The sequence below is a fragment of the Dendrobates tinctorius genome, unplaced genomic scaffold (genome assembly GCF_039654945.1).
Source record: "Dendrobates tinctorius isolate UK_male_01 unplaced genomic scaffold, ASM3965494v1 ptg000093l, whole genome shotgun sequence".
Lineage (NCBI taxonomy): Eukaryota > Metazoa > Chordata > Amphibia > Anura > Dendrobatidae > Dendrobates > Dendrobates tinctorius.
Window position 1 is genome coordinate 14,092,060 of NW_027361761.1, and position 25,296 is coordinate 14,117,355.

General features: G+C 43.1%; 1 protein-coding gene across 4 annotated transcripts in view; it reads right to left on the minus strand.

Moving 5' to 3' along the window:
• The window catches only part of LOC141098567 (cytochrome P450 2K1-like), a 67,993-nt gene that overhangs the window by 39,945 nt on the left and 2,752 nt on the right, over window positions 1-25,296 (minus strand). For all 4 annotated transcript variants that reach the window (XR_012234285.1, XM_073586470.1, XM_073586472.1 and 1 more), the window contains 3 exons: window positions 12,620-12,782; window positions 9,880-10,029; window positions 9,162-9,322 (listed from right to left, as the gene is read on the minus strand). Coding sequence is in view for 3 of the 4 variants with exons in the window: in XM_073586470.1 (XP_073442571.1) it covers window positions 9,162-9,322; window positions 9,880-10,029; window positions 12,620-12,782 (474 nt within the window). In the remaining variant the exon portion in view is untranslated. The remainder of the gene's footprint in view (window positions 1-9,161; window positions 9,323-9,879; window positions 10,030-12,619; window positions 12,783-25,296) is intronic.

The window sequence follows — 25,296 nt, forward strand, 5'->3', positions numbered from 1 at the left end:
CTAATTTATATCCTGGCCGCTGCATTTACACACATCCACCGCCCTGGCATTAACTATCTACACTCCATCCATATTGGCCCCTCACTCCTTTCCTCTCCTATGTATAGCACTCATGTTCTTTTCACATTGCTACACAGCACAGATCCATTCAGTCCCACCATTCAACATCAGAGACGCTCTCACAAATCACTTAACCATCTGCTCACTCTTTCTATCCTCCTTCTCCTAGTCGCAGGAGACATTGCTCCCATCCCTGGTCCCCCATGTTATAGAAAGTCAAACCCCCCAACTGCTACACTCAGAAACCCCTGTAATCTCATCAATATTCCCTGCCTTCCATCTGTCTCTCTTAATTGTGCTCTTTGGAATTCTCGCTCAGTGTGTAACAAACTCTCCTTCATTCATGACTTTTTCCTTTCTAATTCTCTTAACTTTCTGGCTCTTACTAAAACCTGGATCCAGCAGTCAGACACTACTGCTGCTGCTCTTTCAAATGGTGGACTACACTTCTCTCAAACCCCATGATTAGACAATAGAGCAGGTGGAGGCATTGGTCTGCTCCTATCATCAAACTGTACCTTTCAGGTTATCCTTCAAGTACCCTCACTTGTCTTCCCTTCTTTTGAGGTCCATGCTGTCAGACTCTACACCCCCTTCTCCATGCAAGTGGCTGTAGTATATCATCCTCCCAGCCCCTCCCATCAGTTCCTGGATCATTATGCCACTTGACTTCCACTGACTTCCACATTTTCTCTCCTGTGACATCTCAACCATCATCATGGGCGATTTCAACATCCCCATTGCTCTTCTCCTCTCCCCATCTGTTAATCACCTTTTATCTCTAACCTCCTCATTTGGCCTTTTGCAGCTTACTAATTCTCCAATGCATGAAGACGGAAACTCCCTCGACTTGGTCTTCTCTCGGCTTTGTGCAGTGGATGATTTTGCGAACTCCCCTCTCCCGCTCTCTGATCACAACCTTCTTTCATTCTCTATCAAGAACTGCCAGGCTGCTCAAGTCACCCCCACTGTCCATATTTGTAGAAACATACAGGCCATTAACACCCAGAAACTTATGAAGAACTTGCAGTCTTCATTGGCCCCTATCTCCTCCCTCTCATGTCCTGATTCTGCATTGAAGCATTACAATGAAACACTTCAAACTGCCCTGGATGAATTTGCTCCTCCTATACATAGAACACCACAACACAGATGGTGACAACCCTGACACACCCTGCAAACACATTTCCTGCAGAGGTGCTCCAGGTGTGCCGAACGTCTGTGGAGAAAATCCAACCTACCAGAAGATTTCATCCATTATAAGTTTATGCTTCGAACATACAACACTGCCCTTCACCTCTCAAAACAAACCTATTTCAACACCCTCATCACTTCACTGTCCAATAACCCTAAACGTCTCTTTGACACTTTTCATTCTCTACTCAACCCAAGAGTACAGGCCCCAACCGCGGGGCTCCGAGCTGACGATCTGGCCAATTACTTCAAAGAAAAAATTGACCAGATCCGACAGGAAATTATCTCCCAATCACCTCATTCCATGCACTGTCCTCCCTCCCCCACTGCACCTAGCTCACTCTCTGATATTGAACCAGTCAGAGAAGAAGAAATGAGCAGGCTCCTTGCATCTTCTCGCCCAACCACTTGCACCAGTGACCCATTTCCATCACATCTACTCGAGCCCCTTTTCCCTGCTGTCACACCTCACCTAACTAAAATATTTAACCTCTCTTTCTCTTCTGGTATCTTTCCCTCCTCATTTAAGCATGCCGTCATACATCCACTACTTAAAAAAACCATCCCTCGACCAAAACTGTGCCACTAGCTATAGACATGTCTCTAATCTTCCCTTCATCTCTAAACTCCTGGAACGCCTGGTCCACTCCCGTCTTATCCACTATCCCTTTGATAACTCTCTTCTCGGCCCTCTCCAATCCGATTTCCGCTCTTTACACTATACTGAAACTGCCCTCACTAAAGTCTCTAATGATCTACTAACAGCCTAATCAAATGGTCATTACTCTATGCTAATTCTCTTGGATCTCTCTGCAGCATTCGACACTGTGGATCATCAGCACCTCCTCACTATGCTCCATTCCATTGGCTTCAAGGACACTGTTCTCTCCTGGTTCTCCTACTATCTCTCTGACCGCTCCTTTACTGTATCTTTTGCTGGCTCCTCCTCCTCCTCTCATCTTCCCCTTACTGTTGGGGTTCCTCAAGGATCAGTCCTAGGCCCCCTCCTCTTCTCTTTGTATACTGTCCTTATTGGTCAAACAATCAGTAGTTTTGGTTTCCAGTACCATCTCTATGCTGACAACACCAAATTATACGCTTCTTCTCCTGACATCACGCCAGCCTTTCTAGAAAACACCGGCGATTGTCTAAATGCTGTGTCTAACATCATGTCCTCACTATATCTGAAACTGAACCTGTCAAAGACTGAACTCCTTGTGTTTCCTCCAGCTAATAATATACCTATACCCGACATTGCAATTTTTGTGTGTAGTTCCATTATTACTCCCCAGCAACATGCCCGCTGTCTTGGGGTCATACTTGACTCCGAGCTTTCCTTTGTCCCCCACATACGATCACTGGCTCGCTCTTGTTATCTGCACCTCAAAAACATTTCTAAAATTCTACCTTTTCTTACTTTTGACTCCGCAAAAACTCTTACTGTTTCTCTTATTCATTCTCGTCTCGACTATTGTAACTCCCTTCTAATAGGTCTCCCTCTTACCAAACTCTCCCCCCTCCAATCTGTCTTGAATGCTGCTGCCAGGATCATATTCCTCGCCAATTGTTACACCGATGCCTCTATCCTTGTGACAGTCATTACACTGGCTACCCATCCACTCCAGAATCCAGTACAAACTTATTACCCTCACCCACAAAGCTCTTCATGGCTCAGCACCACCCTACATCTCCTCCCTTGTTTCAGTATACCACCCTACCCGCGCCCTCCGTTCTGCTGATGACCTGAGGTTAGCATCCTCAATAGTCAGAACCTCCCACTCCTGTCTCCAAGACTATACATGTGTTGCACCAATTCTTTGGAATGCACTTCCCAGATCAATACGATTAGTCCCCAATCCCCACAATTTTAAGTGTGCCCTGAAAACGCATTTATTCAGACTGGCCTATCGCCTCAACACATTAACCTAATCTATCCCTATGTGGCACAGCCAAAAGTTTTTACCATAACCTGGTTCCCCGCATTATGTTCCCACATGCTTTATGCATCCATTAGCCCTCTGTGTCTGTACTGTTACACACTTAACATTATGGCTGGTCCATACAATCAGGGCAACTGTTACCACCCACCTTTCGTGTCTCCCCTTTTTTCCTCATAGATTGTAAGCTTGCGAGCAGGACCCTCATTCCTCTTGGTATCTGTTATGATCTATGTGATTATGGTTATGCTGTAATGTCTATTGTCTGTACAAATCCCCTCTGAAATGTAAAGTGCTGCGGAATATGTCGGCGCTATAGAAATAAAATTCATTATTATTATTATTATTATTATAAGTTTTATTGTTGATAGGACACTTATTCCCATTTTAAAATGGAGCGGCAGGTGGGATGTCTGACCGCAGCTCCATTCATTCTCTTTGGGGCTTCTATAAAAAAACAAGTGCAGCCACTGAGGGAATGAATGAATCAGTTATGAAGTCGGATATGCCACTCCAGTCTAATAGGGATAAAAAGTTCCACATTTTCCTGAATGGGTCCAAGTAGTTAGACTGCCATCAATAAATACGTTATCACTTATCCTTTGGATAGGTGATTACTTTTTTCCACAGGAAACCCCTTGTAAGTGCATCTCTGCCACTGTGTACAAAGTATTTAATCTCTAAGGCCGGAGTCACACTGGTGATTAAATCGGATGAATGCAATGCGATAAAAAATCTCATTGCATTCATCCCAATGTTATTCTATGGTGCTGCTCCCATCATGCGTTTTTTTTTGTCGGATCCATTCCTCGGAGTGAGACAATCGCAGCATGCTGCAATTGTCACCGATTTTCGGATCGGACTCGCCAATGCAAGTCTACGGGGGGCGAGAAAAAATCGGATGACAAACGGACCAGATGTGTGACTTGCGATAAAATCGCACCCAGTGTCCTTTACCAAAAGCCGGCAAATCTTTTTACAATACAGTAAAATCACAGAGACCGGTCAAATAAAGAAACGAAAGAATAGATCTAGACACACACATATATATATATACTGTATATATATATATATACATACATTTATATATATATATATATTTCTAATTCATACAGTTCTTCTTAGCAGTATAGCCGCTGAAATATTTGCCGGCTTTTGTAAAATCATTCTCCTACCTGACATGAAATGACACAAGGTTTGCATACAGTTAACCATTTAATTTCATGTTTTTTGTTAGATGTCTATCACTAGTAATTAGATGAGGGTTTGTGGGTTAAATTGTGGAGTTGTAGGGGTTAATTTAAGGGGTTAATTTGTTGTATAAAATTGCGGGTACTCCCTGCAGCCTCAGTGACGTCAGCGGGAAACCCCGCAATTTTATACAACGAATTAACCCCTTAAATTACCCCCTACAACTCCAAAATTTAACCCACAAACCCTCATCTAATTACTAGTGATAGACATCTAAAAAAAAACATGAAATGAAATGGTTGACTGTATGTAAACCTTGTGTCATTTCATGTCGGGTAGGAGAATGATTTTCCAAAAGCCGGCAAATGTTTCAGCGGCTATTCAGCTATGAAGAACTGTATGAATTAGAAATATATATATATATAAATGTGTCTCTATGACATGTATGTATATATATATGTATTCTATGTGTCTAGATCTATTCTTTAGTTTGTGTTGGAAAACCTGTCATTGGGCTCCATTATATGTCCATTTTGGAAGCCTGCGAGAAAATCTCACCAGACGGATGTCAAATGGATGCTTAGATGTGAGTAAAATCACATCATCACACGAAATTCGGCTGACAGATGGATCCCTGGTGAAGAAACCTTTGTGCGATTTCGGTCAGTCAAAATTGGACCGATTTTTTAATCGTTTAGTGTGACTCCAGCCTAATGGAAATAATCTTCTCCTAATTAATGTCAGAGAGAACAAATGAATGTCATATACAACACAATCCACTATACCGAGACCAATACCACCATATGCAGGGAAGAAATACCACCAGATCATGACCAGACCACATAGTGACCGAATAATACTACATACAAGGGAAAAACACCGCTACAACATGACCAGACCATATATTACCACCACATAGTGACCGAATAATATAACATATTACCAGCATAAAGCGACTGAATGATACCACATACAAGGAGAAATACTGCCACACCATGACCAGACCACAAATTACCACCACATAGTTACCAAATACTACAATACTGATTATGAATACAAACCAAAATACTAACAACACTGTTATTACCACCAGTGACATTATACACAGTACCTCTGTGTATAGTGTCAGTGTATGGATAATACAGTAATCATTAGTGACATTATACACAAGAGCTCTGTAGCTCTGTATATAGTGTCAGAGTACAGGTAATACAGTGATCACTAGAGATGTTATACACATATGAGGATGCCAGAATGCATATATGAGGGGCCACGATGGATATATGGGGGAAGGGCAGGACAAGGGACCAGGATGGATATATGAGGAGCCAGGATGCATATCTATGGTACAGCCAGGATGCATATGGGGGGGAAGATGGATTTATAGGGGAGGGTGGCAGGACAAGGGACCAGGATGCATATATATAGGGGCAGGATGGATATATGGGGAGCGGTCAGGATGGATATATATGGGGCAAGGTTGCATGTATGTGGGGCCAGGATGGATATATAGGGGGACAAGAGATCAGGAAGCATATACTGTATATGGGGGGCAGGATGGATATATGGGGGAGGCAGGACAAAGGACCAGGAAGGATATATGGGGGTCAAGGAGAGATATATGGTGGGGCAGGACAAGGGACTTATAAGGGCCAGTGTGTTCCGCTGGGGAAGCAGAATGAATATCAGGGGGCCAGGCTGGAAAAGGGGCATAGGGGGCATGACTGGTGCATTTTATAAATAAAGGGGGACAGGCTTTGGCATATTATAAAATATAGAGGGCCAGGCTGAGCGAGATTATTAAATAAAGGGGCCAGGATAAGGGACTTAATTACTGTTCGAGGGCCAGAATGAGGAACATGATATATTAGTTTATGGTGATAAGTGGGGAACATGAATTTCTTTAGGGTCCAATTAGGGACATTATTACTACTGTAATATAATTTACTTTTTGGGAAACGGTTTTCCATTGAGGGAACAAAAGGAAGGTCCTGTTACTGTGCCCTGCACTACGTCACTTTTCTTCTTCATCTGACGTAGTCTAGACGTTAGGAAAGAAGTGATGGTGGTCTGTGCTGGTTGAAGAAGAAAAGCAAAGATGAAGCACTTCAACTACAGACATCACTGGTGAGTCAGTGTATCAAATGCACATGCACACTATACAATATATCCTACCCTCCGTATGTGCATCCATCCTGGTTTACCCCCATATGTGCATCCATCCTGGCCCCCCCATAGGAAAGAGAGAGAAGCTGGTGATCACTGTATTACCTGTACACTGACCCTATATACAGATCTCCCATGTATAATGTCACTGGTGATCCCTGTATTATCTCTACACTGACACTATATACAGAGCTCCTATGTATATCACTGGTGATCCCTGTATTACCTGTACACAGACACTATATACAGATCTCTTGTGTGTAATATCACTGGTGATCCCTGTATTACCTGTACACTGACACTATATGCAGAGGTACTGTGCATAATGGCACTAGTGATCACTGTATTATCTGTACCCCCTTATGTACATCCATCAAGCCCCCCCATATGTGCAACCATCCTGGCCCAGCCATATGTGCATCCATCCTGGCCCCCCATATGTGCATTCTTCCTGCCCCCCCATATGTGCATCCATCCAGGCCCCCCATATGTGCATCCATCCTGGCCCCCCATATGTGCATCCATCCTGCCAGCCCGTATGCGTATGTGCATCCATTCTGCCTCCCCCCGTTTCAGAGAGAGAAGATAAAAAAGATTGCTCTTGCCTGCCTGCGCTTCTGGCAGCGTCCTCCTCCTCTGCAGGTCTGGTGCGTTCTTAGTAAAATGGCCACCGACATAGCAGAGGCCGGTGGTGAATGTGTGCACCCTTTGCATGTGGCGCATGACATTTACATCATATGCAGGCGGCTCCTACACATCTATTGCGCGCCACCATAACAGGGATGTATAATTACAGCAGTTTACATTAATCAGGTTCTTTGGTTAAAACAAGTTATTATCGATCCATGGGCTCCACTGGATAGGTTATCGCTTAGATCCGATCATTAGAAACTGCACTGATCGCAAGAATGAGGAAGTTTTATTGTTGATAGGACACTTATCCCAATTTTAAAATGGAGCGGCAGGTGGGATGTCTCACCGCAGCTCCATTCACTCTCTTTGGGGCTTCTATAAAAAACAAATGCAGCCACTGAGGGAAAAAATGAATCAGTTATGAAATCGGATATGCCACTCCAGTCTAATGGGGATGAAAAGTTCCACATTTTCCTGAATGTGTCCAAGTAGTTAGACACCCACCAATAAATACGGTATCACTTATCCTGTGGATAGGTGATTACTTTTTTCCACAGGAAACCCCTGTAAGTGCATCTCTGCCACTGTGTACAAAGTATTTAATCTCTAATGGAAATAAAGAACCTTCTCCTAATTAATATCACAGAGTACAAATGAATGCCATACACAACACAATCCCCTATACAAAAACCAATACCACCATATACAGGGAAGAAATACCACCACAACATGACCTGACCACATAATGACCAAATAATACCACAAACAGGGAAGAACTACCACTACAACATGACCAGACCACATAGTGGTCTGCTGCTAGAAGCGCAGGTAGGTAAGAGCAATGTTTTTTTCTCTCTCATACAGGGGGCAGAATGGATGCACATACGGGGGACAGGATGGATGCACATACGGGGGGCCAGGATGGATGCACATACGCTGGTGATGATGGGCACTCACTCGGGACGTGCGCCAAGTTGGTTCAGGTGCTCTCACCCCTTTTTTTTCTCCTCCTCTCCTTCCCATAGCCAAGGGCCCACTGGGGATTCCCATGGTTCCCCACCAGGCCAATCCAAACCTGCTCAACACCTTTGGGGACCTTCAAGACTGCTGTAAAGCCATTCGATGTGACACCTAAGGCCTCTTTCACACTTCTGTTTTTTACAATCAGTCAAAATCCGCCAGGTTTTGAAAAAAACGGATCCGCAATTTTTTTTGCGGATCCCTTTTTTTTCCCCATTGACTTTCATTATTGGCGGATCTTGACGGATTGCCCTCCGTTTCATCTGTTTTTGTGCGGATCCACCATAATGTTGCTGTCCGTCAACATCCTCAAAGATTTCCAAACGGAGCTTGCAACGTTTTTTTGGCCAGCGGATCCTCCATACACTGATTTAACCCGAAATTCTGTCTGGGTGCCGGACAAAAAAATTCTCTCTCTCTCTCTCTCTCTCTCTCTCTCCTTCCCGGCCAGCGGTTCCTTTAAATTTCCTCATTTTGCGGATCCGTCAAAAAACGGATCATGTGGCATCCGTTAACATCAGTTAAGAACGAATCCGCTGGTCCGCCTTTTTGGCGGATTTTAACTGACACAAAAAACTGAAGTGTGAAAGATGCCTAATGAAGCTGTGTGTGGGTAAAGGGTGTAAAGCCGTCATTAGAATAAAAGGTGGCACTTTGAAGATTTTTTAGGGTCAGTATAAATTCTGGTTTGGCTTGTTTCCTTACTTATTTTTGACATATGTGTTTTTTCGTTGTTTTTATGCCTTCAGTCAGAATCTATAATTTATACATTGAATGGAGAGGCGCTACAAACTTTCACAGGCAAGGGACAAAAACACAGTTTAGAAATCTGTTTTGAAAATTATAATGTTAAGAGTGGGGGTACATTATGGGTTGCAGCCTCACCAATCACATATTACAAATCTTATGAATGACCGAAAATGCTATTTCTCATAGACAGTATGGAGTTGAGGTGCTCACCGTAGCCATTGGGGTACCAGCTAATTGGACATTTTCATTATTCATCTTTACCAGCTTCAAAAGTGTTGGATCTTCATAATCAAATCGCTTACTCAGTAAGATGGTGACCATTATGTTCGATACAGCAGCATTTAAATTTAAGATGTTATCAAAGGGTTCACCTGGAAAAACAGTGAGAAGACAAGGGTATGCAAGGGTATGAATTAAAAAAAAACTGACAAACACATCCGAACAAGACAAAGCAAGAGTGGACAGGTGCAAGCTGCCGTGACTGCACAACATACAAACAAAAGAAGGCAGCTGCATCTGTAAGGGCTAAGATGTATTTTTCAATTTGGAACAAATGTAATCACCGAATTTCGATATTTGAGTGAATCTGTCCAAAAGGAATTTCTAGAGATTTGCTCATGTCTACTCTGTCTCTATTCAGAGACTGAACAGACATCCGTCTGAGATGGTTTAGTGAATCCTGCATTGAGCAGGGAGTTGGACACGATGACCCTTGAAGTTACTTCCAACTCTATCTTTCATTGATTCTATGATTCTAATAATCAATAAAGAGCAATAGGGTTCTGTTTTCTGTGGCCCACCCTTTTGTAAAGTAGACTCCAGATAGATGTTGGACCTTGAGAATCGTCTCCTCTGATGGGCTCATGACACAGTAAGTTCTTTTCTTGAATCTGTGCACAAAGAAAGTCTAATGGAGCCATTCACCAACCTTTGTAAGATCTGAACTTTTGTACCAAAAAATTTGATTCTTCAGAAATATTGTTTTCGATGGTTTCCTTCCCCATTCCAAAATCTCGAAGTGTTGACAGAGTAAACCGTCTCATTGCTCTCCAGTTATCATTGGAAGCAAAAAGAATTCCTGAAGACAAATTATATAAGAAGGTAAGATATTAGAGAAGTAAGGTGACAACCAATACTTTATGTCTACTAGTTGACTCAAAACATCTTAAAGACCCAAAAGGCCAAATTTCTAAGGTGTTGAAAAACATTTTGTCATTATTAACAAACCAATGTCTACATATGTGGTCAAAATTGTTGGTACCCCTCATTTAATGACAGAAAAACCCACAATGGTCACAGAAATAACATGAATCTGACAAAAGTAATAATAAATAAAAAATCTATGAAAATGAACCATTGAAAGTCAGACACTGCTTTTCAACCATTCTTCCACAGAACTTTAAAAAAAATAACACTCATGAAATAGACCTGGACAGAAATGATGGTACCCCTGAAAATAATATCACAAATGTGAGTATTCTGAAATAGCCTTCTCTGAGTCCTGACCTAAATCCTATTGAGCATCTTTGGGAAGAGCTGAAACATGCCGTATGGAAAAAGCAACCTTCAAACATGAGACAACTGGAGCAGTTTGCTTTTGAGTAGGGTGCTAAAATATCTGTCTAGAGGTGCAGAAGTCTCAGTGACAGTTCCAGGAATTGTTTTATTGCAGTGATTGCCTCAAAAGTTTGTGCAACAATATATTAAGTTAGGGTACCACCATTGTGGCTTTTTCTGTCATTAAACGAGGGGTACCAACAATTTTCACCACGTGTCTGCTTACAATGAGAAATTTTTGACGAAAGTCGTATGTGAGTGACTTAGGATGTGCAAATTTCTAAATTGTATCTCTTAGGCTAGGTTCACACTAGCGTTCCGCAGGGCTGCAGAGGACAGCGTACTTCCTCCTTTCTTCCTCTGTTAAGCCCCGCCCACTGCGGCACCTTTTCCATTCAGCGTCGGCATGCGTCTTGCATACCTATCTTTAACATTGGGTACGCAGGCCATGCGAATGTATGAAGATGCCTGAGCATGCGTCGCTTTGATGCTGCGACGTGCTGCGACGAATGCAACATGTTGCATTTTGTTGCGGTCGGCGCAGCGTCAAAACGATGCATGCGCAGGCATCTGCGTAAAGTACATTCTCATGGCATGCATGCCCAATGTTAAAGATAGGTACACAGGACGCATGCTGACATAGGCGGAGCTGAATGGAAGAGGTGAGGCAGTTGGCGGGGGGCTTAACTGAGGAAGAAAGGAGGAAGTACGCAGCCCTCGGCAGCCCTGCCGAACGCTAGTGTAAAACTAGCTTAACAGATTCAATCCTACAGTAGATTATGTTTCTTTACTCTCCGGTCAGTAGATTTTAATTTTTGGCAGAAGTTGTTAAATATGAGGTGATATGGAAAGAAAGTCACTTTAATATTAACCAGTTGAACAAGAAATTAAAGTAAATAGTAGATCAAGAAATGAGAAAAGAATAAAACCAGAAAGCAAACACATGACCTTTGATCAGTACACAAATGATTATGTAGGTTCTTGTACTAACCTGCCAGAGAACGTCTTTGAGTACGTGTGAGGGCTAGTTGAGTATGTGTAAATGGATTTGACTGTGAAGTGATTTGCCAAACTAAGGGAAGAGTAAGATGGCTGTAAAACTCAGACCGGGCTCACAACACAATGCTCGGACTGGCCATTGGCCTTCCTAACCCGAGCGTGACAGCAAGTATTTCAATGCCTCTGTCCCGCTAGGACCACGAGAGCCATTGGCCAGTTTAAGCATTCCGTTGGAATTTCCATCACAATTATATGGTCATCTGACTCTTCCCTAAACCTCACTGTTTCCTAAGATTATTCATAATTTCCCACACTTGCATCTCTATTCATGGGATACACTTAAGCCTCACTCCAGTCTGAACAGGAATGACCACTTTCATGCATATTTGCAAAGTTTATGACCAGTTTTTGACCTTTTTTTCAAACTGTCCAGAAGTAGGCTTATTTTGCTCATCTAATCTTGGGACAGGAGGAAAAGAAGGAGGGAAAAGGGCCTCAATTCATCAAAGCTTTTAGCCAGAATTCTGGCATAAAAAGCTGTGAAAAGTCACACATTTTTTGAGAACACAAGCTTGCCCAAAACTGTTGTAACTTTTACGACTTTCATGTCAATTTCGCCCAGCTCTAACAAACTGTCTGGAGCTTAGGTGGTATGGTGGTGTAAAGGGGTATGGTGACCCCTGCTTGTCTAATTCATGATTTAGCCAAGTTGTTCCTAACTGATTTTCAGTTTTTCACTTCTTGAACAAAAGCGATGCATGAAGGGAAATGTTGCCTACTAATACTTTTTATTTTATTTATATTCATTTTAGTGTTATTTTAAAAGGTATTATTGTAATTGATTTATTTTTATATTCCGAAATAGGAATGCTGATCATGTAAAGTAGGAGTTGTTACCATTTCAGAACCAGAACGGATCGTTCTAGTATATTGTTGTTATCGCAAGCTGAGCTTGGAGGATAGATCTGGTGCCCACATGAGATCAACTTGAGTTTAGAGACCCACAATTTTAGTTGAAGATTTCCAGACCAGACAACCTTTTTAAAAAAGAAATTAGCTACTAAAGCAAGTTCAATCCTCCCCCCAATCTGTGGTAATTTTATGACCGTTACCTTGTCGTTTGAATATTTCATCAAACAATGCCACTTTAGGTCTTCCTGAAAATCCATCTCCATGATTGACAAGGGCGTCTTTTATAGCCTCAAGCCCACATATGACAACAACTTTCTCTACTCCTAATTGTAAGGTGTACACGGGTCCATACTTCTTAGAGAGCTGAAAAGTGAAATTAGTTTTGATTAAGTTTAATGATATTTCACCTGTTTTTTTTGTGAACATGTTCTAATAGTAGAACAAACATTATTATAGAAGTTTTCTGATTTTATGTTAATAAACTTGCCATCTGGCCAATTTTATGTTTTGTGCTTTTACATTTTTCTCCTCTTTTCCAAGACCCATAACTTTAATCTGAACATCAGTACGATTATGTCAATGCCCAAAACATAGTTTTATAGATATAGATTTTATTGTTTTAAAGACTAGTTGCGGTGGTATTATACTCTCTGCAGGTTACATTTTGGATTGCAATAACCATGTAATTAAAAGGATCATCAATTACCAAACAATACTCTTCCCTAGCATGTCTCTACTTTACTAAAACCTACATTAATTTCCTGCTACCTTGACATTGCTGATGGTGCAATATTTAATGGCAACTAAACTAGTGATGAGTCATTGGTAGGAGATATGCCAAACTGATATCCAACAAATGATTTTTTTAACCACTTGCTTATATGAAAAAAATGACTTTATATCAGAATTAGTGATAGGCGAGCACTAAAATGCTTGGGTACTCGTTGCCCAGGTCAAGCAAATTGGAATACTCGGGTACTCAGACAGAACAACGAGCCCAATGTAAGTCTATGGGAGACCCGAGCATTTTTACCGCAATCCCCGCCGGGGGTCCTTTTAAGGTCTAAAAACGTCTGAAAATGACAGAAACACTGCTCAATTGACACGGAGACATCATGGGGATCGCCCCTGGAAGCATTCCTGGCTCCTAGTTCACAGCTTTAAACAATGCTGTCAGAGTTTCATGCCATTTTTACCGTTGCACCAAAAAACATACCAAAACTAAACCAAAACGGATTTTGCTTGGAAATATGTTAAGATACATCCTATCCAGGCTAATGACTTGTATATAAGGCAAAATAATTAACCCCAGACCAAAATGTTCCTCCTCCACTTGGGCTATGTTCAGACGCAGCATTTGGGCTATGTTCAGAAGCAGCATTTTTGAAGCCTTTTTCAACTTTTACATTGCTTTCAACCAAAGCAAATGCATTCACTGGGAAATGTCATTGTAACATTTACCAACCCTAGCTGGCCATGTGGTGTGTGACACATAAGCAGACATATCTTGTTTCATTTATGAAGGAGGGACTCTTAAAGTCACAGAGCCTATTTTTACAGGGGCATCAGGCAGCATTAATCTGCTTAAAGGGCCATTATTAAACAGTGGGTCTCCCAATCTGTTATAGCCTATGCAGTGAGTGGATGGGCTGCCAAGAATTACTACACACACCAATACTCCTTTCACGAGATGTCCAGGAGGGCTTCTATAAAAAAAATGTTGCATTGAATGCAAGGCCTGTCCTACTACCAAGTCATGTTCACCCCAATAAGCCTTTTAACTCACATACTGGATGGGCACAGGAAAATCCACTTCACATTATTCATTTTTTACTCCCATTCTCTTTTCTTATGCATTGACTGCAAGGCCTGCCCTGCTGCCACGTCATATGCACCCCAATAACCCCAATCCCCCTTGGAAGAAACATGGAGGACGGCCTCTTAACAAAAAATGTCCCATTAAAAAGGAGCGGGTCTCCTAGACTTTTAATGCCCATACACCAAGTGTGTTGGCTGGCAAACATCCCTGTGGGGTACACCTCAACCCTTTCCATAACAATATTTAACGCCCAGCAAACACACCCACCCTTGTTAGGATTTTGACAATGGCTGTAGCAGCACGGAACACGTTATTGCTTGTGATCTAGTGGCGGCGAATGATGAGATATGGAGGAAGGCCTGATTAAAAACCATGCCCAATTTAAAGGAGCGGTTCTCCTAGACTTGGAATGCCCATACACTAAGTGTGTTGGCTGTCAAACATTTTACCCTGTGGGGTACACCTCAACCTTTTCCATAACAAGTCTTTTACCCCCAGCAAAACCACCCACCCTTGTTCGTGTGACGACTCATTGATTGGACCCTCTGGGCCGTGATACCAACCCACCCCGGGCGAGCTGACCTAGTGAGGACCACCCCCATACAAGGAGCGTCAGGGGTAGGCCCAGGGGAATAAAGTACCACGACTGCTGAAACCAGGTGGCCAGCTCGAAGGAGGCATGAGATGGTGCAGGACGCATACTGGGAAGCATGCCTGGGTACAAGACAGAGCAGAGCACGTTTTGGAAAGCACATCTGGGTACAAGACAATGCAGAGCGCGTGCTGGGAAGCATGCCTGAGTACAAGACAGAGCAGAGCGCATGCTGGGAAGCACGCCAGAGTACAAGGTAGTGGACCTGAGTCCAGAGAGCCACCATACAGGCACCAAGAAGGCCTGGCAAAGAAGCAAAGCGATAATCATGTGCCACTAAAAGGAAGAGGTGATCTGATAAAGCGAATGCGTGCCGAGACTTCCGGGTCAGATCCTCCAGGACCATAGAGATATCAGAGTAAGTGCGGGCGCAATCAGAGCTGCAGGTTGTGCGGAAACGCGCTCGATGGGACTTGGACCTGTCACGCAGCCGCAGAGTCAAGTGTTGTGAGCTCATCTGTTCATTCATCTTTTGTGTCCGAGGATCTCCCTCTTCTGGTGAAGGAAGGTAGTGAGGCTGATTACCAAACACCTGATCAGGTGGATGGTGACTGGGTAACGGGAACTTCTGACTGGATATAAAGCAGCCGACGCCCTTCTGAGTCGCTGCTGTTTTCTCTGCTGGATTTTTGGAGATCAGTCTGATTCCTGCTTCCCAAAGATAAGTTTTTGCTCAGCTATTGAAATTATTAGTTTTGGTTTTGTTTACCTTGTTTTTTGGAGATCAGCCATCCCCGGCCGGGGGTGTGCTGGATTCTTTTTCCTTGATCAGTGCTCTCTTTTGCTCTGCTTCCAGAATATTCTGAGTGCTGATATATGGTATGAAGTCTAGTGACTTCAGGGTCCTTTTTGCTTATCAGTTGTGTTGGTAATATTTTTTAGCAGGGTTTTCTCGGATTGCAGACAGCAGCTTTTCTGTCCTGTCCTTTTTAGTTAGCTTGGGCCCCATCATTTGCTCATCCTATCTTTCTATCTGTGTTAGTGTTTTCATCTTGCTTCACCGTCATTATATGTTGGGGGCTGCCTATTGCTTTGGGGTCTGCTCTGGGGCAGTCAGTTTTTCCCTTTTCTCTCTTTAGGCTTATGTAGATCTCCGGCTGTGACGAGGTGTCTAGGATCACCGTAGGAACACTCCACGGCTACTGCTAGTTGTGTGATAAGATTAGGGGTCTGCAATCCGCTAGTTTCCAACCTCTCTGTTTTTCTGGGCTGAGCTTGTGTTTTGTTTTTTCCTCCTCGGTGACTCAATCATAACAGTCAAGAGCGCACAGCATATGCGCGCATCCTACGCAAGACCGGAAGTGAAGAAGTTGGGCGACATGCACCAGCTCTGGAAGTACGCGGTGAGAGGGGCGTAACAGCTCGGAATTCAACAATGGCTGTTGCAGCATGGAACACATTAACACTGGTGATCTATTGGTGGCGGATGATGAGACGTGGAGGAAGGCCTGATTAAAAACTATGCCCAATTTAAAGGAGCATGTCTCTGAAGAAAAATATCTCTTTCTTACTTTCAAGTAAGAGCACGGTGAGGATAAAAAAGAAAAACGATGTTGAATTGTGGATAAAATAAATCTTGTTTAATTGTTCATTCAAAAAGTGATTACAAAAGTGAGTTCATGACATGCAATAAATATATTGAAGGAAAAACAAGCATTCAGTTATTCTTACATGTGGCTTGAGTTGAGCAGCTGGTCCGTGTATTTGAGAGTCTCCAGCTATGGGAGATATCCTGAACAAGAGTTAGGCTGGCTTTTATACTATTTTGACCCATAGACTTGCATTATGATCTGTCCTATAACCACATACGGTGATTTGCCGCTTCATTCGTAGAATTATTAGAAGCTTCTGGAATACGCATATAGTTATTTTTTGCAATATGCATATAATTAGCTATGCATTACCTTAGCCTAAGAATCTTAAGCCTATGGCCTGTAATTTTTTAGAACCATTCACAACCTCTAAATAGTCACATATTGACAGTTCTGACAAGTGACCTATAGGTTTGACAAGCAGGGAACAGATGTATCAGCCAAAATCCTCAGAATAGCTCACTCATCCACTGACCAGAGTTTCTGCTAGCTAGTTAGACTGCATATGTGAATTAATCTATATTTTTTTATTATAGAAATACTGATATTTTACAGTCTCCTAGACTTGGAATGCCCATACACTAAATGTGTTGGCTGGCAAACATTTTCCCCTGTGGGGAACACCTCAACCTTTTCCTTAACAAGTATTTAACGCCCAGCAAAAATACCCACCCTTGTTAGGATGCTGACAATGGCTGTAGCAGCACAGAACACGTAACGCTGGTGATCTAGTGGCGGTGGATGATGAGACGTGGAGGAAGGCCTGATTAAAAACTGTGCCCAATTTAAAGGAGCGGGTCTCCTAGACTTGGAATGCCCATACACTAAGTGTGTTGGCTGTCATCATTTTCCCCTGTGGGGTACACCTCAATCTTTTCCATAACAAGTATTTTATGACCAACAAAACCACCCACCCCTGTTTGGAATTCGACACTGGCTGTAGCAGCACGGAACAAGTTAACGCTGGTGATCTAGTGGCGGTGGATGATGAAAAATGGTGGAAGGCCTCATTAAAAACTAGGCCCAATTTAAAGGAGCTGGTCTCCTAGACTCATAATGCCCATACACTAAGTGCATGGGCTGACAAACATTTGCCCCTGGGGGAGTAAAATTGTTAAAAATATTTTATGGGCATCATAGACACCCTTGCCAAAAATTAGACTGCCTATAACAACATAGAACCCGTTAACCCTAGTGATATAGTGGCGGAGAATGAGGAGACATAATGATAAATCATACTGAAATGAAACAAAGAAATAAAAAATGTGAATCCACCTATTAAAGAAAATAACAAAAGGGAGCACAGGTTCATAGATATGAAGCCAGAATGTGTTCAGCAAGATATGTTAGTTCCTAGCAGCAGCTCAGAGACAGGGATATAAATAAAAATATAATATAATAGGATTTCACTATTTTTATATTGGAGAGGTATACACTAGGTCATAAGAGGATGATTCACAGATAGGAAAAATGGTAAATATAAGAATAAATGTGAAGAATATACATACATCTCAGTTTTATGACAGTTCCCCCTAGGGGAGTAACATTTGTTTTGGTTTCAAATTAGTAACGGGCATCATAAAAACACCCTTGCTCAAAAATTGAGTGACTTTTGCATCACGGAATACATTCACCCTAGTGATCTAGTGGCGGAGAATGAGGAGACATCGATGAAGGCCTCATTAAAAACTATTATCAATGTAAAGGAGCGGGTCTCCAAGACTTGCAATGCCCATACACACAGCGCATGGGCTGACAAACATTTCCCCATGGGGAGTACATTTTTTAAAACATACTTTGGGCATCATAGACACCCTTGCCAAAAATAGGACTGGCTGTAGCAGCACAGAACACGTTAACCCTGGTCATCTAGTGGCAGAGAATGAGGAGACATTGATGAAGGCCTCATTAAAACTAGGCCCAATGTTAAGGAGCGGGTCTCCTAGACTTGTAATGCCCTTATACGCAGTGCATGGGCTGACAAACATTTCCCTTATGGGGTGTACATTTTTTAAAAATAAACTATTAGCATCATAGACACCCTTGCCAAAAATTGGACTGCTTGTAGCAGCACAGAACACGTTAACCCTGGTGATCTAGTGGTGGAGAATGAGGAGACATAATGATAAATCATACTGAAATCAAACAAACTAATAAAAAAATGTGAATCCACCTATGAAAAAAAATAACAAAAGGGAGGGGCGAACACAGTTTCAAAGATATGAAGCCAGAATGTGTTCAACAAGATATATTTGTCCCTAGCAACAGCTCAGAGATAGGGATATAAATAAAAATATAATATAATAGGATTTCACTATTTATATATTGGAGAGGTGTACACTAGGTCATAAGAGGATGTTCCACAGATAGAAAAAATGGAAAATATAAGAATAAATGGGAAGAATATATGTACATCTCATTTTTATTAGATTTCCCCCTGGGGGGTAACATTTGTTTTGGTATCAAATTAGTAATGGTCATCATAAAAACACCCTTGCCAAAAATTGAGTGACTTTTGCATCAAGGAATACGTTCACCCTGGTGTTCTACTGGTTGTGGATGATTAGGATGAGGATAAGGAGGATGATAACACCAAACAGACCAAATCAGGAAGCGGATACCCATGTGTGGTTGTGAAGAGGAGCATAAGAATACACCTCCACAAAAAAGACAATGTATTTGAGGTTATGTTTTGCTATTTTCATTCGGTGGTGTACAGAAGTCTTTCCCAATCCAGCCCTTGTTCATTTTTATAAGAGTCAGCCTGTAAAATCTTACCAAACATTGCACTTCTTGTGACAGCACCCCTTGCCTCTGTGGCGACACGATGGGAGGGTCTGAGAAAACTGTCCAAGAACTTTGCCATTGTTCCCCTCTCTGAGCCAGATTGTACTTCTGCTACAAGGGCCCTCTGGTACAGCAACATTTTTATACACCTGTCTGCCTCTGGAAGAAAAGATTGAAAGTTTTCCTTGTATTGTGGGTCTAGAAGTGTCACCAACCAGTAATGAGTGTCACCAAAAATTTTTATAATGTGAGGGTCAAGGGAAACGCAGCGCAACATAAAGTCAGCCATGCGTGCCAGACTACTAACAAGCAAGACTTCGTGTCCTCACCAACAGGATGACTGACCATGCTGTCCTCCTCCTCCTCATCCTCCTCCTCCCTGTCCTCAGGCCATCCCTGCTGAACAGACAGTATGACAGCTGTGCTTGTAGTACCGTCTATAGTTCATGAAAGTAGCTCCTCCTCCTTCTCATTGTCTACCAATCCACGTTGCGATGATATGAGGCTGGGCTCAGTGTAATCACTCTGTATAGTTCCTTGCTCCATGTAGTCTTGCTCTGCCTGCAATGCACCATCTTTAATTGTGAGCAGATAGGTTTTCAGAATGCTGAGAAGTGGGATGGTGATGCTAATTATGGCATCATCGCTGCTCACCATATTGGTGCAGTCCTCAAAGTTCTGCAACATGGTACATATGTCTGACACCCATGTCCACTCCTGAGGTCTTATGTGTGGAGTCTGAACTGTATATTGACAGCCTTTTGATGCTGGTAGTCAACAACTGCCCTCTTCTGCTCACAAATCATTTCCAACATATGCAGTGTAGACTTCCAACGCATGGGGACATCACACACCAGTCAGTGAGCTGGATGCTGCAAATGCTGCTGAATCACGGCAAGGGCGGCTGAAGCTGTAGCTGACTTTCTAAAATGGGCAGACAGACAGCATACTTTCCACTAGCAGATCTGGCAGCTCCGGGTAGCTTTTGAGAAAATGTTGAACCACGAGGTTAAGCACATGGGCCAGGCAAGGTGCGTGTGTGAGCTCACTTTGTCTCAGAGCCAGCACCAGGTTCTGGCCATTGTCAAACACGACCATGACTGGCTGTAGGTTCAGCGGTGTCAACCAAATATCTGACTGCTCTTTCAGCGCTGTCCACAACTCTTCTGCATTGTGCGGCTTGTTATCTTTGCAGATTAGCTTCAGCACAGCCTGTTGCCGCTTGGCTGAGGCAGTGCTTCCAGCTTCTGACTGATGTGTTCATTTCAGAGATGGAGCCTGAAGAAGAGGAGGAGGAGGAGGTGCAGGAGCTGTAGACTGTGGGGGCAAACTTGATTGAAGTAGGGCCCACAATCCTCGGCATGGGGAGGATGTGTTCCATCCCAAGGTCCAACTGGATCCAGGCTTCCACTATGTTAACCCAGTGTGCCGTCAGTGATACGTACCATCCCTGCACACAGGCACTTGTCCACGTGTCCGTGGTTAGGTGGACTTTCCCAGTAACAGCATTGTTGAGGGCAAGGGTAATGTTGTGGGACACATACTTGTGTAATGCCGGTACAGCACAATGGGAGAAATAGTGGTGAATGGAGACAGAGTACCTTGGGACGTCCGCCGCCATCAGGTTGCAGAAAGCTTCCATCTCAACGAGCCTAAAAGGCAACACTTAGAGCGCAAGCAGACGAGAAATGTGCAAATTAAGTACTGTGGCCTGTGGGGCATTGGCTGGGTATTTCCTCTGGTGTTCCAATAACTGGGGTATAGACACCTGAAGGCTGGGCTGGGACAAGGACGTGGATGGGCTTGATGATGGTGCTAGTTGACTGTGGGCAACAACAGGTGCAGGACCCGAGACATCTTCACAGGCATGGTGAACTGGGGATTGGCTTGTACGCAAAAAAGTGGAATAAGCAGTGTTGTCATCTGCAGACAGTGTTCCTGGAGCCTGGGGTTCGGCCCACAAAGTCGAGTGCTTTGCTGCCATGTGCCTAATCATGCTGTAGGTGGTCAGGCTGGTAGTTTTGCTACCCCTGCTGATGCGGGCATGGCAAGTGCTGCAAATGGCCTCTTCAGGGTTATTGGCAGAGTCTTTAAAAAATAACCAGACTAAGGGAGATCTAACAGTTGGAATGGCAACTTCTGTCCTGTTGGTGTTACGGGGAATGGATGCATGCCTTCTGTCTGCGACAACCACACTGCTTCTTCCTGCTTCCTGCCTGTTTGGGTAATATGCCTTCTTCCCCATGAGTGCTGCTGGCCTCGCTCTGCATGTCCTCCTGCCAGGATGAGTCAGTCACTATGTCATCCACCACCACGTCTTCCACACTGACTTTCTGCCAATTGTTAAACACAAATTAAAAACACATGTGACATGCACAAATGTGAACAAGTCGGTCAGACAGTGTTCACACCACCCACTGACTGAAACACAAAAAGAAAGCACAGAATAACACGTGTGCAAAAATACCCTGCAGTAAAACATATGACAATAATCAGCAAGTGCCAATTGTGTCTCATCATCGTCTATCTCTTGTGACCATGGCTGCTCAAATGGAAAACTGATTAGCTCTTCGGAGTGTCCGAGTGTGGGATCAGTTGTCTCAGGGCACTCGGTATGGTGGGAGGAAGGAGGATCTGAGTGTGCAATATCCGGTCCACACTCACGGCTACTCAGACTTGAACGTGTGGAAGACATGGAGGTGGTTGTGGTGGTGGTGGTGGTGGCTAACTGACTCGAAGCATTATCCGCTATCCAACCAAGAACTGTTTCACACTGCTCTGGCTTCAATAGTGGTGTGCTGTGGTCCCCTAGTAACTGGGATAGGAAGGTTGAGCACGAAGATGTGGGTCTTTGCTGTTGCCCACTTTCAGCTTGGCCACGGCCTCGTCCTCTGCAAGCACCACAGCATCATATCCACTTCCCCGTCCCTTGCCCCTTGCCTTGCCCATTTTAAATGGACTACTGAAATATTTGAAAAGCTCAATACAAATGGATTTTTTTCGAGAAAAATTACCGTATATGTGATCAGTATGCCTGCAAAGTGAAGATTTTTCCACCACAGATGCACCAGGCCTCAGCCTGAAATAACAGACTGCATAATTTTTTTTTTATTTTTTGGATAAAAAAGACTGCTGGATATAACGAGAGTGACAGACTGCCAAAAAAAGGGAAGTTGGCCTAAAATGCCTCAATTTTTGTCACATGGATGTATGAGGCGTGTTGCATTAACTAGTGCTCTATTGCTCTACAGTTTCACCCAGGACACACTTATTGGGGTGCACATGACACACTGTGTTGTTTTTTGCGGGGTGATCTGTACTTTGAAATTGCATCATTCATTTTATCATGTGATGCACTGAAAGGTGGGAAAAAAATTCCAAGTGCATTGAAATTGGAAAACAAGGGCAATTCCACAATTATTTTTATATGGTTTCTTTCGTTACCATGTTTACGATATGGTAAAAGTGACCAGGCAATATGATTTTCAAGGTCAGTACGAGTAGGTAGACACCAAAAATGTCTAGTTTTTTGTGTTTTTTTTTTTTAACGTGGTGAAAAATTTTTGGAGATTTGCAAAAAAAAAAAATCATTTTTACTTTAAGCCCCTAATGTCGATGCCGGCAGCTCATAGTCCAAAAAAGGGCTGACAGATTCCTTTTAATGATTTTTGTAATCTCATACTTTGTGCTATAATGTGTACTAAATGTGATATTCTTATTGTCTCCCAGTTTGTCTTTGGTTTTGTTTGCAATAAGATTCTCTCTATTTGCCAACATCACATCTTTTTTTACTTTTTCTAGTGTTCTAGTGTTCTAGTGTTCTTCGTTTATTTCCTCTATCCCTATTGGTCAAACAATCAGTAGATTTGGTTTCCAGTACCATCTCTATGCTGATGACACCCAATTATACACTTCTTCTCCTGATATCACGCCAGCCTTTTTAGATAACACCGGCGATTGTCTAAACTCTGTGTCTAACATCAATGTCCTCACTATATCTGAAACTGAACCTGTCAAAAACTGATCTCCTCGTGTTTCCTCCCTCTACTAACCTACATATTTCCAACATTGCCATTTCCGTGTGTGGTTCCACCATTACGTCCCAGCAACATGCCCGCTGTCTTGGGGTTATACTTGATTCAGAGTTTTCATTCACCCCCCACATCCGGTCACTGGCTCGCTCTTGTCATCTGCACCTCAAAAATATTTCTAGAATTCGACCCTTTCTTACTTTCGACTCTGCAAAAACTCTTACTGTTTCTCTTATTCATTCTCGTCTGGACTATTGTAACTCTCTACTAATCGGTCTCCCTCTTACCAAACTCTCCCCTCTCCAATCTGTCCTGAATACTGTAGCCAGGATCATATTCCTCACCAATCGTTATACCGATGACTCTACCTTATGCCAGTCCTTACACTGGCTACCCATCTACTCCAGAATCCAGTACAAACTTATTGCCCTCACCCTCAAAGATCTCCATGGCTCAGCAACACCCTACATCTCCTCCCTTATCTCAGCCTACCACCCTACCCGTGCCCTCCATTCTGCAAATAACCTGAGGTTAACATCCTCATTAATCAGAACCTCCCACTCCCGTCTCCAAGACTTTTCATATGCCGCGCCAATTCTTTGGAATACACAACCCAGGCTAGTACTATTAATCCCCACAGTTTTAAGTGTGCCTTAAAAACTCATTTGTTCAGACTGGCCTATCTCCTCAACGCATTAACCTAAATATCCTTGTGTGGCTCATTTCAAAATTTTTTACCATAACCAGGTGTCATGATCCAGGACGGGATTTCGCTTTGACCCGTCCTGGTTAGACTATGGGTTAATTGTGCTGCCTCTCTCTGGAAGAAGGAGGCTATTTAGTGCTCACTGGACATGGGTCCGGTGTCAGTCATACTCCTGCCCTCGGCTGAGTTAAGTGACCTCTTGTATGCCTTGTGCCTGATAACTTGTTGCCTGCTTGGTTGTGATCTGGTTCTGTCCCTGTTACGAGTTCTGCCTGACCCTCTTGTACTGCGCTACCCCTCGTGTATGACTCTCTGGTTGTGACCCGATTTCTCTCTGCTTGTCCCCTTGGTACTACGTTGCCCTCTTGTGTATGACCTTTGGCTTTGTCTGACTACCCATCTGTTTGTCCCTCCTGTGCCTCTTTTGCCCGTACTGTTGTGACCTCCGTTTTGCCTGACTCTGAGTTGTTGTATGGTGTCCTGTCATATCTGAAAGCAGGACGCTAAGCCACGCCCCCTTGCAGTCACATGACCATAGGTCCTGTGCAAGCTTGTTCATTTTCAGTGTCCGCAGGTCCCGTGCCTCTTTACTTTCCAGCGCTGACTGTACCCTGACACTATTAGCTTGAAGCACGCATTGTCACCTCTGCTGCCCGCTCCACAGGTATCTTTTAGCACTGCTTCTGTACTCAGGACACGCGCACTGGCTCTATCAGCAAGTGTAGTGCGGTGTCTCTGACATTAGGTTCCTCGAACCATGTTCTCACACGCTTTTTGCACTTAATAGCCCTCTGTGTCTGTACTGTTACATATTTAGACTGTTCACTGGTTCATGCAGCAACAGGAACACCCGATTCTTACACTATGGCTGGTCCAAACAATAAAAACAATGAAGGCAATTGTTACCATCCACCTTTCGTGTCTCCCCTTTTCCCTTATAGATTTTTAAGCTTGTGAGCAGGGCCCTCATTCCTCTTGGTATCTGTTTTGATCTATGTGTTTATTGCTATGCTGTAATGTCCATTGTCTGTACAAGTCCCCTCTATAATGTAAAGTGCTGCGGAATATGTTGGCGCTATAGAAATAAAATTATTATTATTATTATTATTATTATTATTATTATCATCCTCTGTCCACTAAACGGTTTTGCACTATATCCATTTCGTTATCTAATACAGCTGTAATTGATCAATTTCTCTTTGTTCTTATAAATTCTCCCTTGGGAATATTACTCACTACATGGGCAGGATGAACTTGCTCTAAGAATCGTATTGCTGTCTGTGTCTTTCC